This window comes from Camelus bactrianus, chromosome 1, assembly GCF_048773025.1.
Source record: "Camelus bactrianus isolate YW-2024 breed Bactrian camel chromosome 1, ASM4877302v1, whole genome shotgun sequence".
Classification (NCBI taxonomy): Eukaryota; Metazoa; Chordata; class Mammalia; order Artiodactyla; family Camelidae; genus Camelus; species Camelus bactrianus.
In genome coordinates, this window is record NC_133539.1 from 109,848,798 (window position 1) to 109,866,871 (window position 18,074).

An 18,074-nucleotide genomic window follows, 5' to 3' on the forward strand; every position below is an offset into this window, starting at 1 on the left:
GCATCCTGCTATCTGCGCTTGTGTTTGTACTTGTTCCCTGCCCCGAAGGCTCACAGTCCACCTGATACGGGGTCACTCCAAACAGTGCCGGAGGGTGTGTGCGCAGCCAGGCAGGACCCAGAAAACCCTTGGGAGCTGTGCAGAGTGAGAGGGAAGGAAACAGGGAGCCCGAGGCCTTCCCGGTGAGGAGGCCACAGACCTGAACAAATGCAGGAGGTGGAGATATGGGTCAAGAAGCAAGACTGATGAAACAGTAGATTCCTTCCAGAAGCGAGGTGAGAGCATGGAGCTAGACCTTGACCCACAGCCAGGGAGATAGGGCACAGGGCAGGTTCCAGGTGCCCCAGAGGGGTGATCACAGGCATACAGGCCACGTGGGAACTTTAGGACAAGGAAAAGGTGCTTAGCTCACCCTCGTCATTGGGGCTTCTGTGGGCTGACCCTGCCATGGACAGGTGTGAAGGTTCAGGAGAGGGCAGGGGGAGGGAGGGGCACCTCTGAGCAGGAAATGCCTGGGTGGTGTGTGTGTGTGTGTGTGTGTGTGTGTGTGTGTGTGTGTGTGTGTGTGTGTGTGTGTGTGCAGCAGCCATGACAGGGCCCAGGCTGTGGGCTCCCAGGCAAGGGGGTAGAGTTCTAGGGCTGGGACTGGGACGCCCAGCCTCTCCTGGTGCACACAGAGAAAGTCTCGGGGAGGAGAGGGGAGATGGGGCCTGGGAGGAGGCCTAAGCCTGCAGTTCCCCTCCTACACCTCAACATTAGGGAGGACGTGGCTCCAGCTAAGCTTCCTTGGGGACAGGTAGGCTTGGGCCCTGCTTGCCGCCACCCCGCGGTGCCCCTCATTCCTTCAACCACCTCTGGCCTGGGGTCACAGGTGACAGCGTCCCAGACTCAGCTTCCTTAGAGGGGGCTGGATTCAGTGTCTGCCAGTCTCCACTGAGCAGAAGCCTCTGGGGAGACATTGATGGAGAAGTAGGCCTTCTAAGGAGAAAAGCAGGGAACAGCTGAGGAGGGAACAGGGGACCACTGCTGAGCTTGCAGAAAACAACAGTAATAATGTGACCATTATCGAGTGAGCCCAACCCACTCTTGACACGGCTCTAAGAGGCAAGTGCTGCACAGAGAGGTTAAGCAACTTGCCTTAGGTGACACAGCCTAAGCTGACAGAGCAGGAAGAGTGAAAGAAGATAAGCCCTCTTTGGACTGCGAAGTCTGAGGCCTCGACCCTACAGGTGAGGAATCCAGCTGTCCCCAGGAAGGTGCCCACACAAGGCCTCTGATCTACGGTTCCTCCTGCAGAACTTGGGGGCGGGGAAGGACAGAGTTTCAGATCGAGGCAGCCACACTGCATGGCACGCTTGGATCAGCCCTGAGCTGACTGAGTTCCAGGGCTTTGTCTGGGTAGTTGGGGACCAGGAAGACCCCAGGGAGTCCCCAGAGCCTGGGGGTGCTTTACAGCCCAATAGTCATGCTCTTCCCCCTGGGGCCAGCCTTCCTCTACAGGGGTGGAGGGCGGGGGGGTGGGTGATGTCACCGGTGAGGAAGAAGGGACCAAGAGGGAGAAATACAGCTCGAGGAATGATTTTGAACATCGTAGAGAAAAATACCTAAAGGTGTTCAAATTACACTGCTGGCAGTCAGTCCCCAAGCAAAGAACTGTTGGCAGAAGGTTATCCGTCAAGTCCCTGTCGATAAAAGACAAAAGTTAGAGACATCCCTGACATTCAAGAGCAGCAGAGGACTTAAATAACTCCTGGTCGCCCTTGCAGCCACTCTGAGAGATGGTGACAAGCCCTTCTCAACGTGAAAAGGTACTAATTGCAAAGAGTAGGAGACAAATGCTATACTGAGATTTTTCCAAGTGAAATACAGGCTTATGGAAAAGAAATAGGAAAAATAGAAAACTCGGTAAAGTTTTACTAGTGTGTGGAATGACGGGTGGAGTAGAGTTCAAACACAGTTAAATTATTTTTGAAAGACTATAATACAAAGATTAACGAACGGTTCAAAAACAAGCGTCATGGCAAAGAGACAAAGCACTGGTTTTCTGGTTACTTGGCAACATCCAAATGACAGGACCCATGGTGCCCCGGGCCCACACGTGGCCAAGGAAGCCAGCGGTGCTTGCCCAATGCGTGACCCCAGGTGAGGGCCCAGCCCTGCAGGGGTGGCCGACGGCCACACAGGCAGATGGCCTGGGATAAGCACCGCAGATACAACCCGAACCCCAGGCGGGTGGAGTGTAGAGGTGGGGCAGGGCGGGGGGCCCCTCAATCCCGGAGAGGAGGCCGGCAGCTGAGGGGCCCGACGTTGGAGGGGCGCAGGGCCAGATGTGTGGGGATCTCTCCTTTTCCTGCCCCTGCTATGCCTCCTGTCAAAGCAGTGAGTGGCCTGCCCTAGATGAGACCCGGAGCTGGAAGAGGACACCAGGCCTTGAGAAGTCCTTTCTGGAAGAGCGTGGACATCCCATCTGTGCGCCCCGCCCTCTGTACCTCGAGTTACGTGCTGAGAAGCTGGGGTTCTGCCCCTCCCCCTCCTCGCCGCCTTTTCTCCAGGGGAGAAGAGGGCACAGTCAGCCCCGCGGGGGGCCCAGCATCCCAGTGGCTGAGAGGAGGACGCGCAGCAGGTGCAACAGGAGGGAAGGTGCTCGAGAGGGCAGAGTGTGACAGAGGGCTGTCAGAGCAGGATCCGGGAGGGTCCCGGCGGCTCCAGGCTGTGTGCAGACCCCACTTGGGGAGAGCACTCCAGGCTGGGTGTGCTGCTGGCAGTGGAGGCTCCAGGGGTAAGGGACGTGTGAGGCTCAAGGTGGGCTTCAGACCCCTGAAGGGCAATGTGGTGGAGGGCGCACTTGGCTTCCTACATGCTGTGGTGCCATCTCTGAGTAGAGGTTCCCAGGAGCTGAGACTCTGCACCAGGACGCAGGAGGTTTAAATCCTGGCTCTACCACTGTAGCTGTGTGGCCTTGAGCAAGTTACTTCACCTCTCTGTGCCTCAGTGTCTCCAAATATAAAATGGCACTAATCAAAGGAACCCTTCTCACTGGGTTGTTTTGAGGATTAAGTGAATCAGCACTGTGCCAGTGCCAGGAAAGGACTGTCAACACTGTGTGTTTGTGCAATAAAGATATAAACTAGTGCCCAGGGTGGCCCACAGGAGAGCAGGCTGTTCCACCAGTGACAGTGACAAAGTGGTGGAGCATGTGGCTGCAGAGGTGCCCTCCACCTCTGGTGGGGTGTATTGGTCACGTTGGCCAGGCCCTCCCCCTACAACCTTGGCACACTAGGAGCTGGGTGACCACAGTTAATTCATGATCACACATGAGTTCCAATTGTCAGCAGACCTTCATCAGCTGCTGCAGGAGTGGTGGGTGTGGTCCAGGGACTGATAAACACACAGAGGGGGCCCTAGTGACGGCAAGACTGGCCATGTGAAGACTCCAGGGGGCAGAAGGGAGGGTTCTCCCCCTTCCCCCCACCATGGAATGCAGGCATCGGGGGTTGACAGAGACCGTGAGAGCCTGGAGGCCTCAGGAGCAGTGAGGCCTTCCCTAGTCACTGGGTCTTTCTGGAATTCATTTTAGCTCAATTCCATTTCATAAGCATTTTTTAAAGCAACAGGATATGTTGGGCCAAGTGGGGAACACAAAGAGAATCAGCACAGAATCTTTATCCCAGGGAGCTCACAGCTGACTTGGAGGAAGAGACATGGGTGTCCTTACCACCATCAATCCTGACAACCACCAGGGCAAGGGCAGCTCCCCACACCAAGACCTCTGATGTACTAGGAACTCTAGGCACCACCTCACACACACTTCATAGCCGCCCCAGGAGGGGGACGCTGGTATCTCTGACTTAATGAGAAGAAACAGAGATGCTGAGAGGTTAAACAGACCAGATAAAGTGACACAGATGACGTGAAGGTGGTGGCATCTGTGTCTGATTCCGGGGTCTGTGTCCTTAGCAACATGTATGGTCTTCACTGAGACTGGTAATAATAAGGGCAGGAATGCATGGTGCGTGTTAGCCAAGAGCCTCGAGTCTTAGTTTATTCATCTGTAACATGGGCATAATGATCTCTGTTTCCTGAGTGACAAGGGATACCGTACGTGATAGGTTCTACTGTTGTTCTGGGGGCCCAGAACAGATGTAGTAACAGGAGCTGCTCTTGAAGGGTAGAAATCAAGTGCTAGGAGGCAGGCAGCACAGGAGGGGGCCAGCGTGAGCAAAAGCCTGGAGGGCTTTGCAGCTGCTCCAGCTTCAGGCCAAAAGGAAGCCTGGGAAGTTTGGGGAGGGCCAGAGCTGCTCAGCTCCTTTACCTTCCTCCTTCCTTCTGCACCCAATGGGCAAGTTACTGCTGGCCTCTGTTTGCACTTTCTCCCTTCCAGCTCCTCCTTAGCCCATGTAGTCTGGCCTCTGCTCACATCACCCACTGGAAACACTCTTGCCAAGGTTCTCACTGCCAGCCTTCCTCAGCATCCTAGGGTGCTTCTGACCTCCTCCTTGAAACACTGCCCTGGGCTCTATCGACACCCACTCCCGGGATTACTTCCCTCCGTGCTGGACTCTTCCCCTCTGTCTCTTCTGTTGGCTCCAAGCCCTGTGCCACCTGGGTGTTGTTGTGGCTGGTCCTGGACCAACTTCTCCAACTCATTCTTGTTGGGACATTCCTCCGTTCTCGAGGCTTACCCATTGCCTTCATGTAAGAGGTTGGAGCCCCGATCTCCAGCCCAGCATCTGCCCTGAACTGGATCCCCGACACTAATCTGCCTGCTGGATGCGCTGCCTGCATGTGCTCTAGGTAGTCTGAACTCAGAATGCACCTAGGGGGACTCACTGCGTTCCCTGGGTCCCCTCAGCCAGTAGTTGGCGTCACCAATGCAGGTTGCCCAAGTTAGACCCTGGGAGTCATCCCTAACATCTCCCCCACTGACACTGGGAGGCCATTTCCTTTCAATGTCTCTTGGGCCTTCCTCTCCTCCCCAGAACCATCCTCACTGCCGCAGAGCTCCTGGGATTCCTTCCCCCGACTGCCCCCCTGTACTCTGGCCCAGCTGCCAGAGAGGCCCACATAAAATACAAACCGGCCCAGGTCACCCTCTGTTCGGAAGCCTTTAAAGGCTCTCCATTATGTTGGGGATAAGACCTACACTTTGCGTGCTACTCAGTATTCCAATTTCTTCACCGCAGACCTTCCCACTGTCCCCAGGTCTTATGCTCCAGCCAGAATGAAATTGGAGCAGATTTACCCTCTTTTACCCTAATCCTTCTAATCCTTCTAGGTCCTAGGGCTCACTTTAAAACTCACCTCCTCCAGGAGGTCTTCCTGCTGCCCCAGGATAAGTTGGGACCCCTCTTCTGTGTTCCCATAACAGGCACGCACAATAGCACACCGACGCTTTGTCTCCTAGCTCCCCATAGAGTCTTTGAAGACTTTGAGACCATAGAGTCTTTGAAGTCAGGGGCTGTCCTGGTGCTTTGTTTTTCTAGGGTGCTGAGAAACATTTGTTGAAATCAAAGGATCTGGGGAGAGTCTTGGAAACAGATTGTGGGGGTGCTCCTTCCCCGAAATGGGTTACTCTACGTGCAGACAGTGAGAGGGAGCAGCCAGAGGGTTAACTCCACTTCTTAGCCTCCTTCATGGAGGGTAGCCCGGTGACCCAGTTTGGGCCAACAAGGCTCAAGGAAAAGTTGCTGAGCATGCACGGGAGAGATCTGCTTCCCTAATGTGAGCATGGCGCTTCCTGTTTCCTGTCTTCCACTCCCCCCCTGGAATTAGGAGAGGAGGCTGGCGGCGGAGTAGCCATCTTGTGATGAAGAGCCAGCCATGAGGACCAGAGCCACACACTAAGGAATCCTGAAGGGACCTAGGTCCTGACACCTGCACTACCGACTAGCAGGCTTCTTACTATAAAAAGACAAGTTAAGTCTCATTAAAGCCCCAGCTTTGGTTGATCCTCCATTGCATTTAGCTGAACTGCCCCTAGAAAAGGCAGAGGATGGTAGATAACCATCTGTGAGCATTTGTGAATAGGCCTTTCCTTTAAAGATGATACTGGTCCTGACACTGGGCAAGGTTCATGGGGCAGGACAAGGTGAGGGCTGGAGAGGCTGATCCTCCCTGGGGTTCTATCAGAGGACCACAGCCAGGCCTCATGCAGAGTTTGAGGGAGGCTCCAGTCACAGTGGCTCTAATGTGACCATGACCTTGGCCTGGGTCTTCTCTGGTCTCTACTTAGTTTCACTTGTGAAATGAGGCTGCTGGAATAGATAACTTTTCAAAGAGCACAGGGCTGCAAATTTGGGCTTTGGAGTCAGGTGAAGCTGGGTTCATGTTCCAGCTCCATCACTTACTAGCTGTGTGGCTTTCAGTCGCTGTTTTTGGTTGACTTCATCATCATCTGTAAAATCCAGATTGTAATAGTGCCTATAACTGTTGGGCTAACACTGGGGTTCTGTGGAATCACGCATGCGCGTTCCAGCAGACTGCCTGGCACGACCCGCCATGGCTGTTACAGCCTAGTGCCCAGCGCGCACCGCGTGCTCTGCGGGGGCAGCCACCCTTGTGTGTAAGTCCTCTAAGATGGCACACTGGTGCCTGCAGTTGCACGCCTACTCTAGATTTGTGGCTGCTACAGGGCTCTGGAAAGCCTCTCTGGATGCCCCTTGCTCTGTGGGTGGGTGGAGCGGCCTAAGGCCACCCAGTGTCCAATGGCTTTTCCTCCAGCACTGCATGCTGTTAAGACTCCTTGGACACAGGTAGAAAGGAGAAGCCCCTGGACAGCCCAGCATAGGCCTGGAAAGGCATCACACCATGGGTAGAAATAAGAAACCTACGTGGTCCATCTGTTTTGTGGCCCCGTCTTAGCCAAATCTTCCTGAGTATGGAGGGGCATCTTTTCCTGGGAATAGCAGAGGGGCGGGGGCTTGCAGCGGTTGGCTCTGCAGGGAATTGCAGGAATTAGGGAGATGGAAAACTATGTCCAGAACTGGATTTCTTATTGCAACTGCTTTTGGCAGAAAGTTTTTATCCTTCTCTCAAAAGTCTCACCTTCCTTCTCTTTTCTGCACTACGAATCCTGGTGGAAAAAAATCTTGGGGAAAAAAATTAAGTGGCTATTCTATTCCAGCCCTGAGAAGGAGATCAGATCAGTGGGGTGGGAGGCGGGGGTAGGGGTAGATCCCGTTTTTTCACGGGGGCCTCCCTCCCCCTCTTTCCTCTCCCCCTTCCTCCCCACCACAACACTCCAGGCCAGACCCAGCCACGCTGACACTTGACAGCACCTCCAGTTTACCTTGGCTCTGGTCCAGAGAGTTCAGACCCAGCCCCGGGCGGCCCCCACCTCTCCACCTTTGTTACCCAGCCCCTCTCCAGCGCAAAGAGCAGTTTAAATATAAATCAGTCCTCGACACAGAGCCTCCTCGAGTCTCAAAGCCATCACCGGAACTGAGAGCCCAGGTTTTCGGCGAGTGCAAACAAGCAGAGACCGGCTCCGTAAATCTCCCAGGGCGCGTCGGGAGGGGCGCGGAGGCTCCCCTTCCCTTCAGAATCGTCGGTTCTTCTTCAACCCTCCGGGCTCCCGTTGGCCCCTCCAGCGTCCCTCGCTCCCCTCCCTATTGCTCCCGCAGCCGAAGCCCTGTGCCGATCCCTGCTCCGGTCCCCTCGAGTCTCCCGACACGCTGCAGCCACCCCGCCCCGCCGGCGCCTCTGGCGCCCCTTTGCTCTTCAGTCTCCCGCCCCCTCCCGCCCCCTCCCACAGACCGCCCCCTCCCACAGGCCGTCCCCTCCCCGGGCCCGCCACCTCCCGCCCCCACCCTCCGGCGGGCGGGACCTTCTCCCGCGGCGGTCGAGCCCTGCAGGTCCCAGCGGGGTGCGGGCGCGGAGACTACCCCGGCCGGAACGAGGTCAAGCGCGGCGGGCCGCAGCGTCACACCTGTCTGAGGGGGCGGCGGTGGCGGCGGCGGTGACGGCGGGGCGGGGGCTCGCAGCGCCCTTGACACCCGAGGAAAAGAGGGAGGAGGGAGCCCGCGTTTCATCATCGGCGGCGGCGGCGGCGGCCACTTATAAAACTTCTGGGCGCGCACCCTCGCGCTCAGACTCCGCGCTGCGTGCCTCATCCAGCCACCGCCGCTGCGCCCGCCACCCGCCGGCTGCCCGCCCAGCCAAGCGCCCCGGCCCCGCTCGCCTAGCCTCCTGCCCCGCGCTGCCGCCACCACCATGGGGCTACTGCCCGAGTCCAGCGAGCGCCAGGGCAGCGGCGGCGCCTCTGCGGACCGAGCCGGCCGCTGTCCCCGCTCTATCTTCAGCAACATTAAGGTGAGCGGAGAACCCGGGCCATCTGGGCAGGAGTCGCTCCGGGCGCACCTTCGGAGGAGCCCCGGCGTCTGCTGAGGGTGCTCAAGAAGCGCTGGGGGCGCGGGCTTCCACCCTTGCGGTCCGTCCGTCGGTGCGGCGCTCCAGGACGCGTCCCCGCCGGCCCCGCACCGCGGGAGAGGGGTGCTTGGACAGGCAAGCGCGTGCTGGGCGTGTGCGAGTGCCTGTGTATGTGCATGTGTGCTTGTGTGTGTCTGTGCGTGCGCGACTGTGTGCGCGCGTTCACACGCCCGTGTCAGGGGAATAAACAGAGCGATGAAAGTACCTGCTTACTGGGCCAACTCTATTCAGATAGTTCTGGCACTAGCCGAGTCCTGTTCTTTGATTGAAAAAGAACATCTGGCGGGCACCTTTTTTGGTCTGCTGTGGGCAGTTAACTTCGTTAAGGGAGTGGGCTTGGGGACGCCTGGTCTGGCGCCCTTTAGCGGACGGGCTGTGGTCCCTCCCAGATGAAGGAGATTAGAGCCCATCTCATCCTGGGTAGGTGCCAGAAGGGCTGTTCTCCTTCCCCAGGCTTTTGTCTTCCCCAAGGGCAGCATCGCGTGGGCTTTGCTACTTGGACACGCTGCCACCTGCAATGTTGAGAATTCCCCGGAGGCTGGCAACCATCCCTGCAGCGCTGGGACCAGCCTTCCTGGTCCAGAACTGGACCCCGAAAGGCAGCGGGCCCTCACAGTAGATTCAGTAAAGTCTAGGCAGGTGCCTCTTGTGTGGCAGGGTATGGGGAGTTGGTGAAGAAAAGATGGGGTAGGCAGCTGTATGTTGAGGATGCTTTCCTCCCACGGGGTCAGGACTGCTTTCCATCCCCTCACAGGTCCAGGAGGACCCGACTGGTTGAGTCCACACTCGGGTTTTGTTGCCTAATGTTCTCCCTGTGGTGAGGATGTGGGAGGTTGTTGAGCTCATGTCAGGGCTCCTTGGAGTCAAGGCAGGTGATTATGGTGCAGAAAAGCTATTTCCCACAACCATGCCATCAGATGGGGCTAGGTAAAGCCTGCAGTGGTGCAGTTAAGGGGAACCCAGATCACACAAAGGAAAAATGGGGGTCTCTGTGGGCTGGTTATGTGTGTCCAAAAGAAAGGGATCTGGATGTCACAGTGCAGCCCACCTATGTACTTACTCAGATTATTAGCAGTAGAGCTGGGATCGCCACTCCTGCTTCTGCTCTTTCCCCACACCTCAGTAAGCAAAGGCTGAATTGATTCTATGATTGGATAGAAATAAGACAGAAATTTTGAGATAGTTTAAAATAATCTTCAAATCTCCTCACCCTTGGCCAGACCCTGCTAAGAACACTGTGTGTGGTTCTGGTCCCACCATTTAAGAGAGCTTAGGGAAGTTTCAGCAGAGAGCTGTTAAAAATTTGGTGTTTGTCTGGAATTGGGAGCAAAAGGTAGGAGCAACTGTTGGGTGGTCTGAAGAGAGAAAGTCTCAGGATGGAGCGAGGGTGGGGCAGCTCCTTCCGTTTTCACCATTCTTGGGGTTGGGGGCAGGAGGGGCAGCTGACAGCGAGGGCAACCCCAGGTGAGATTGATCCATTCAGACCTGCCCTGAGTCCCTAAAATAAATGAGTTTATGGCAGCAGTTTCTTTGAAGATCTATAAAAATAAGATAATTTATCACATGCTGATGATTTAGCCACACATGCCTGAGGCCTGGGCCCACGCCAGTTGGCCTCCTGAAGGCTCACACGAGTTGAGACTTTTTCTTGAGTCTAAAAACCAGATTCTTTTCATCATTACCTCTGTTGATCCGTAGTAATTCTAGGACCAGGGTTAGGAGCAACTTACAATTAGTTTTGCTTATCAGCCCGAAACCAGGTAGGAGATTGACTATCTCAAGGCAAATCTGAGGACTGGAATTCCATTAGTTAAACTCCCTGAAGCCTCTTCTTCCAGCAGGTGGTGCTGGCTTTTGGGGGCTTTGCTATTTGATGAGAGGTTTCCTCCTCCCAATGGGAGGTTCCCTGGCTGCTCTGCACCCTCCCCTTCTAGTTGGGTACAGACTATACATGTCTTACAATGTGAGGAGGAACAGGGGCCACCCAACCTGAGGACCCACCATTTTTCCAGGTTCCTTGTTGTTGGGACAAACTTAACTGATTGCTTAATGACATTCCTGCAAAACCCCACGTACCATATGATTTAGGGAAAGGGGATGCAACCATGGGACTGAGATCCAAGTCCCATGCCAGCCTCTTGCTAACTCTGTGATACAGGGAAGCATTTCTTGCCTTTCCTGAGCCTCAGGGTCCTTAAGTGAAAAAACGGGTAATATGAACAGTTCCCCATGGACGGCAGGCTTCCTAAGGATTCCCCGGAATGAGGCATAAGAAGGGGGCTTTGTAAGCCATGCTGGGCTCTCTGGGATTGGCATCATCGTGAGGTCAGTTCTTGCCTCAACACATAGGACTGCACGTTCAAACGTCATTTAAGATCTGTTACTCTGCCAATTACATTTTATGAGTCGAAGTTAATAGTTAAGAGAAACTACAGTTAATAATAATAATGTCCATAATGAACTCATCCGCAAAACAGAAACAGACTCACAAACATAGTAAACAATCTTATGGTTACCAGGGGAAAAGGGGCGGGAAGGGATAAATTTGGAAGTCTGAGATTTGCAAATGTTGACCACTATATATAAAAATAGATAAATAACAAATTTCTTCTGTACAGCACAGGGAACTCTATTCAATATCTTGTAATAACCTTTAATGAAAAAGAATATGAAAATGAATATACATATATATATACGCGACTGAGACATTATGCTGTACACCAGAAATTGCCACTGTAACTGACTATACGTCAACAAAAAAATAAATAAAATAAAAATAAAAGCTTAAAAAAAAATAATGTCCCCAAATGGCAAGAGTAGCTAGCAGCAACAGGCCTGCCTGCAGGTACTGGTAACTGTGGAAATATTTTACCCCTGTGTGATCCACATTACACCTCTATCAACTGGATACTGTTACTGTCCGTTACCTTGTTATTGATGAGGAAAACAAGGCTTGGTGAGGCTGATCTTTGGGGGTGGATGCAGCCAGAAAGGGTGGAGTGTTGAGGAGCCAGGAATGTGAGCCTCTAGAGTCAGGGCCCCTAACTGCTGTGCAGCCCAGCCCTCTCCATCACATGCCCTGCTTGCATGTGTGTTGTGGGGACAGGTTTCAGGGATGGTTTGAGGGAATGGGGAGGGAGAATAATGGAAATGGGTGGGATGGAGTCGGGTGGGTCAAAGGTCACTCAGACCCTTTCCTCCTGTGACTGTGCCCAGAGCCCTTCCTAGCTTTCATTTTGCATCCTGGTGATGAATTTGTGACCTGTGCTGCCACAGAACAATTGGAAGAATGATTTACTGTGAAATAATTATAGATTCCTAGGAAAAATAGTTTTAAGAGGTCCTGGTTCCTCCCAATAGTTCCGTCTTACCTAACTACAGTAGAATACCAAAGGCAGGAAAATTGACATTGCAATGTGAGTGCTGATCACAGATTCAGGGAACCACCACCCAACCGCTTCAAGAGAACTGTCCCATCGCCACAAAGACTTCCTTCCTACTACTATCCCTAATCTGCTCTCTATCACTGTATTTTTGTCATTTTGAGAACATTGTATAAGTGGAGTCATGCACTATGTGACCTTTTGAGATTGGCTCTTTTCCATTGAGCTCAATGCCTTCGAGACCCATCCAGGTTGTTCCGTGTATCAATAGTTTATTCCTCTCGATGGCTGTGTACTGTGTCCATGGCATGGGAGTATTGTGATCTGTCCAACCATTCACCTACTGAGGGACGTTTGGGTTGCTTCCAGTTTGGGGCTATTACAGATGAAGCTACAACAAACAGTCATGTACCTGTTTTTGTGTGGACATACATTCTCATTTCTCTGGAGTAAATGCCCAGGAGTTCATTTGCTAGGTCATATGGTAGTTGCACGTTGATTTTTAAAAAGAAACTGCCAAACTGTTTTCCAGAGGTGCCATAACATTAGTTCCTTTACATCCTTGCCAGCAATTGGTGTAGTTACTGCTTTTTATTTCGGCTATTCTAATAAATGTGTGGTGATATCTCATCATGGTCTTAATTTGCATTTCCCCAACGGCTGGTGAGGTTGAACATCTTTTTATGTGTTTATTTGCCATGTGTATATCCTCTTCACTGAAATATGTCGTATATTTTGTCCATTTTCTAGTTGGATTTTTAAATTACTGTTTTGAGAATTCTTTGTGTATGTAAGATACAAGTCCTTTGTTGGGCATGTGGCTTATACATACTTTTTCCCAGTCCATAGCTTATCTTTTCAGCCTCTTAATAGGATCTTTTGTGGAGAAAAAGGTTTCGATTCTGAGGAAGTCCAATTGATCAATTTTTAATTTTCTCGATCCTGCTTTTGGTGTCATGTCTAAAAACCCTTCACCAAATCCTGGCTCCGGAAGGTGTTCTCCTGTGTTTTCTTGTATAAGAGTTGTAATTTTACATTTAAATCTATGATCCATTTTGAGTTCATTTTTGTACAGGTGTGAGGTTTAGGTCAAAGTTTGTTGTCTTTTTTTTTTTTAATTTTTAATTTTTTAACATTTTTTTATTGAGTTACAGTCATTTTACAATGTTGTGTCAAATTCCAGTGTAGGGCACAATTTTTCAGTTATACATGAACATACATATATTCATTGTCCCATTTCTTTTTTCGCTGTGAGCTACCACAAAGTTTGCTGTCTTTTAGATAAACAAGATTATACTGTATAGCACAGGGAAATATACACAAGATCTTATGGTAGCTCACAGAGAAAGGAATGTGACAATGAATATATATATGTTCATGTATAATTGTAAAATTGTGCTCTACACTGGAATTTGACACAACATTGTAAAATGATTATAAATCAATAAAAAATGTTAAAAAAAAAAAAAGTTTGCTGCCTTTGCTTGTGGTTATGCAATCGCTCCTGCACCATTTGTTGAAAAGACTATCCTTTCTATATTGAATCACTTTTGCACTTTTGTTGAAAATCAGTTGGCCATACTTGTGTGGGTCCATTCTGTGTTTTCTATCCTGTTTCACTGATGTATGTGTATGTCTCTCTGCCAATACCACAATGTCTTGATTAGTGTAGCTTAGCAGCAAGTCTTGCTATTGGGTAAAAGCTTGATTTTTATTCTGCAGTGGTATGGTTACCAAATCTTACAACGCATTCAGTTTCCCTTCTACTCTGCCTTTTAGGAAGATTTAAGGATAGACTGAAAGTTTGCTTTTAGTAACTGGTTGGGGTCTTATGTATTCATGTGCTCCAGCTTTTGTTCTGGCCTTAGCTGAATGGTTGTCCTTTCCCTTGAACTTGATTTTTTAATCTATGTTCCTGAACTTTTTCTGTTCTTAATGACAGCCCTGCAAGGGAGGTATCAGCATCTCCATTTCACACTTGAAATCGAGGCGTGTCCAAGACCACATATCCAGTACACGGCAAAGCAGGAGTTCCCACCGGGGTCCTCTCACTCCCAGCCCCCTACTTCCCACAAACACAGATGCCTCTCAGTTCTGGATTCTCTCATCTGTGAATATCTGGGCCTGAGCCCAGAGATCTCTGAGGTCCTTTCAGGTTCTCAGATTCTCGTTTCATATAGTTAAATTGCCGACTGAGATGAGATTAGGAGCAGGGCCAGTTGGGTCTGAGCTGTGATGGGAGACCTGCTCCGAAACCTGGCAAGAGTGGAGGGTGTGGGCTGGCTGGCTTGTCTTGGATCGATCCCAGCTCTCTCAGTTTAGAGGACCTTCATTCCCTGGGAGTGTCCTTCTTGATTCCCTGGGATGGCTTAAATTTGATCAGGGGCAGAGGATGAAACCAAAGCAAGGAGTCTCAGGCTATACTGTGGGGTGATGGATGGGAGGGTACCTTCCAGTGAGCAGCCCTCTTCCAGAGCCGTCTTCTTAGCTTCTTTGTTTCCCTTGTTGGTGGAGATGCCATGGAGGCTCTGGCTTGGGGGAAGGGTTCCAGCCCCGGGCAGTAACCCCAGAGCTTGTGACCTTTGGGACACTCAATCTTGTCAGCATTGGCACTGGTGCCCCTGCCTCTAGAAATGTGGGCAGACTAACCCTTTCTTAGAGATTGAGTGTATACTTAAGCCCTTGATGACAAATTTCATTTTATTTACCCAGACATCTGCCGTAACTTTTTATGCTCTGAAGGCCGCTCCATCCAACACCCTTAGGAGCACAGAAGGCCTCCGTTAAAAGGCAGCTGGTACCAGAGAGGGCTGTAGTAAGCTAGTGCTTGTCAAGCTGCCCCACCCAGATGCCCTGAATTCTAGAAGGGAGTGAGCGGGTTTCCAAACGGGGTAAGACAAGGGGATGAAGGAAGGGTTTGGAGATGTGTTTTGACCAACCGTGAATATTACATTTCCATGGTATTTTATGTTTTATCCTAAAATCAACTGAATTTTATAGTTTCCTCCACAATATATATGTTTTTCTAAATAATATGCTGTATTTTCCCCCAAATCTTGGAGTAACACTGATGCTCCAGGAAGCTCTGCTGTGGCTAACTCACGTCTCCCAAATGTGACTCCCAGGTGGAACATAACAAGTTTGGGAAACAACACAGCAGACCTCTAGTCAGAGCTAGTTTATCTGGTTAATTCACCCAGCCAGCTTTTTGGGCACAGAGGGAACGGTATCTAGAAACTGTAAGTGAGACTGGTGTGGGGTGTGGATGGCAGACAATTCCTGGGCGGAGCCCATGGAACATTCCGGGAGAGGAGCTGGCCAGAGAATGCAGTGAGACCCCTGTGGGCCTGGGGAAAAGGGGTAGTGGCGGAGGGGAAGGGGAGGGGGGCCAGCAGGCTTCCAGAGCCACCCTTGTCCTGCCCAGTTGGCTACCAGAGAGATTGCAGGATGGGATTAAACTGACCACGTTCTTGGTCTGTCTTACAAGTCATTCCTGCCTGCGCGTCAGGCCCTTCTGAAGTTGACCTGCTTTGCCTTGGATTCGCAGTGCGGCTGAGGGAAGTGGCAGGGAGCTGAGCGTTGGTGCAGTTGCCTGGGCCTCACTTGTTTATAAGCCTTGACTGAGTGTCTGCTTGGGGGAGGCTCTTCCCCAGGCTTCCCTGTTTGCACTTGGCTCCCTAAGAGGCCCCCAAGTTTCCAAGAAACAATTGTCTGTAGTGTCTACTTCCCAGTGGGACCAACTGTTTCAATTTGCCAATGACTGAGGGGGTTCCCGGGACACAGGATTTTCAGTTTGAAAACTGGAAAAGTTCTGGGCAGGTTGGGATGAGTTGGTCACCCCACCCCTTCCCTTGCCGTGACCTTTTATAAGAATGGACTTCCACCCACTGACTGCGGGGCAGGGGAGGCACTGATGGAGGGTCAGGGATGGTGCCCAGCAATGGACATCAGCCTCAGGGACCCCTGGCAGGAAGGAACTGGAGGCTTCCGACAAGAGCAGGGCCTATTTCTCCTCTGGTTAGTATGCGGAAGTCCTGCCTTCATTACTTGTCAGGATTTGTACAGCATTTTTAACTTCTCACTGTATAGCATCCAGATGTGTAATGATAAAACTGAGCTGTAGAAACACGGTGCTCCTGGCTTGGAGAATTACTGAATTTCAGAATTGAAAGTGATGAGAAAGCTCATGTGCTCAGAGGCAGGAAGCCTCTTGATGATGTCCTTGCCTCTGCTTGCATAGCCCCAGTGATGGAGAACTCACCACCTCACAAGGCAGGCCAAGCCATGGTAGCACCTCAGGCTTTTGGCAAGTTTCTCCTCTGAGCTGAGTCTGCCCCTGCGCTTCCATGCACATCCCCCCGCGCTTCCATGCACATCCCCCCGAGCGGAGCTGGCAGAACCCCTGCCTTCCTGGTCACTCTCCTCCCTGTTTCTGGTAGAAGGCAGTCTCCCCTCTCCCAAAAGTCCCTTTAACTGAGTGAAAGTAGAAAGCCAAGTGGCCTGGGCTACCCTCTTCTAAATAGCCCTGCCAGGCTCTGAAGGTGGGCGTTACTGAGAAGCCCCTGTGACCCCCTGACTCTCATCCCAGATCACAAAGGTTTCCTTGCTGGTTCTCGTTATCATTCATGTGGGGGCCTCAGGCTTTGTGGAGGGTAGTAGGCCCAGGGATTCCTGGAACCAGCAGAGGCCTTCCCATGATGGGAACTCCCCCACATCAGGCCCTGCAAGTTTGTTATGCCCCCGTGAGCCAAAGGCCTGCTCCTGCTGCCCCTCACTTCTCCCTGACTTTGGGAGCTTTCAGGACGTATTCATGCCAAGCCTGGAAGAGCCCCAGACGGTCCACCCTCCAGCCTCCAGCTGGATGACATCTCTCTGGAGCAAGTAGACAGGGGGCTCACTGGGGACCACAGCCCCTGACTTTATCACTAGGGGGCCCAACAGAGACCCTTATGGAGGGCATCTGGCCTTATGCCAGTGGGATGTTCTTGTGGGTCCCGGTCTGTACCCCAGGGCCACAACCGCCGATCCCACTCACCCGGACTGGTAGAGTCAAACTGATGTAGAATCAGCCTTGTTTAGTGGGCTGTCTCCACCCCTGGACCTTGTCACTGGCTTGGAAAGTGAGCCTCAGGGCCTTGTGGCTGCCGTTTCATTTTCAAACTGCCCTTGTTGTCAGGAGGCGCTCCTCCTGGGCTCACTGCTGCTCCAGCTGCCTCCTCCTTCAGGACTCAGTGCCTCCTCCTTCATGGACCCACTGAATCGACGTGTAAATGAAATCCATAAATGCGTACACTTAACAAGGACTGGGGACAAGCGATAGTCAAGCCTGTTTGGGTTGCCTTAAAGTCACAAAGATTCAGAATTCCCGTCCTCAGCCCCAGCATATTTTTAGCAGCAATTATGATTTTGTGAGCTATCCTCACAAAGACGGATACATTTTATTAGAACGTGTATGTGTGGTAAAACACAACTCGAAAAAAACTACCAATTAAATAGATAAACAACAAGGGCCTACTAGAGAGCACAGGGAGCTGGAAGATACTTTGCTGTGAATGCAAATGCATTGGGAGCACCCAGATGTGGCCGATTTCGTGAAATAACAAGGTCAGGTCCTTTCAGAAACGCTGTCGGTGTTACGAGGTGCGTGTTGTCCGCATTATGTATAGTGGAGGAGATTGGCGGGCAGCTTGTGGAAGTTGCCACATTGCCTGGTGACAGAGCTGGGATGTGGGGGCTCATCCTCTGTGGCTGCTCCCTGTGTCCCACCGCAGTCCCCGACCAGCCCCGCCAGGGCTCTGTTACTTCAGTCTCCATGCCGACAGACAGCAGGCTGCTTATTTATATTTATTGTTTTATCTTCCCGAGCCAGATTTGACCCTGGTGGCCCCGAAAGGCCTTGTTCCTCAGTTTTCCTCTCTTACTGCACGTTCCCTCCCCATCGGTCATAAGGCAAGACTGATACCCCAGCTGAACAGCACCAGCAGTTAGACCAGCAGCCCAGCATGGGGTGGGGGCGGCAATCAGGTGGCTTACACACACTCCCAGAAAGAATACATGGAAACCTAGTCCGCTGAACCACTTTTTATCGTGTAACTTACCTGCTCAGGAACTTAAGGTGAGGAAGCGACTTGTATATCTAGCAACTGGAGAGGCAATAAATAAATCATGGGACATCCATCTGTGAGGTATTTGCAAATCATTTTGTTAAGTTTTATTGTGAATAGTTTCAACTTGGGGCAAGTGTTCGTTCCGTGATGTTCAGTA

The 18,074-nt window shown here is 51.8% G+C and overlaps 1 protein-coding gene across 5 annotated transcripts in view; it reads left to right on the forward strand.

Annotated features, from left to right (window-relative positions):
- Positions 1-7,796: 7,796 nt before the first annotated feature.
- SLCO2A1 (solute carrier organic anion transporter family member 2A1) overlaps positions 7,797-18,074 on the forward strand; it is a 77,065-nt gene continuing 66,787 nt past the window's right edge. The window contains exon 1 of one of the 5 annotated variants that reach the window (XM_074371089.1): positions 7,797-8,310. In XM_074371089.1, the coding sequence (XP_074227190.1) occupies positions 8,212-8,310 (99 nt within the window). In that variant the 5' untranslated portion in view covers positions 7,797-8,211. The remainder of the gene's footprint in view (positions 8,311-18,074) is intronic. The other 4 variants (XM_045511216.2, XM_045511215.2, XM_010947717.3 and 1 more) reach the window with 4 other exon arrangements.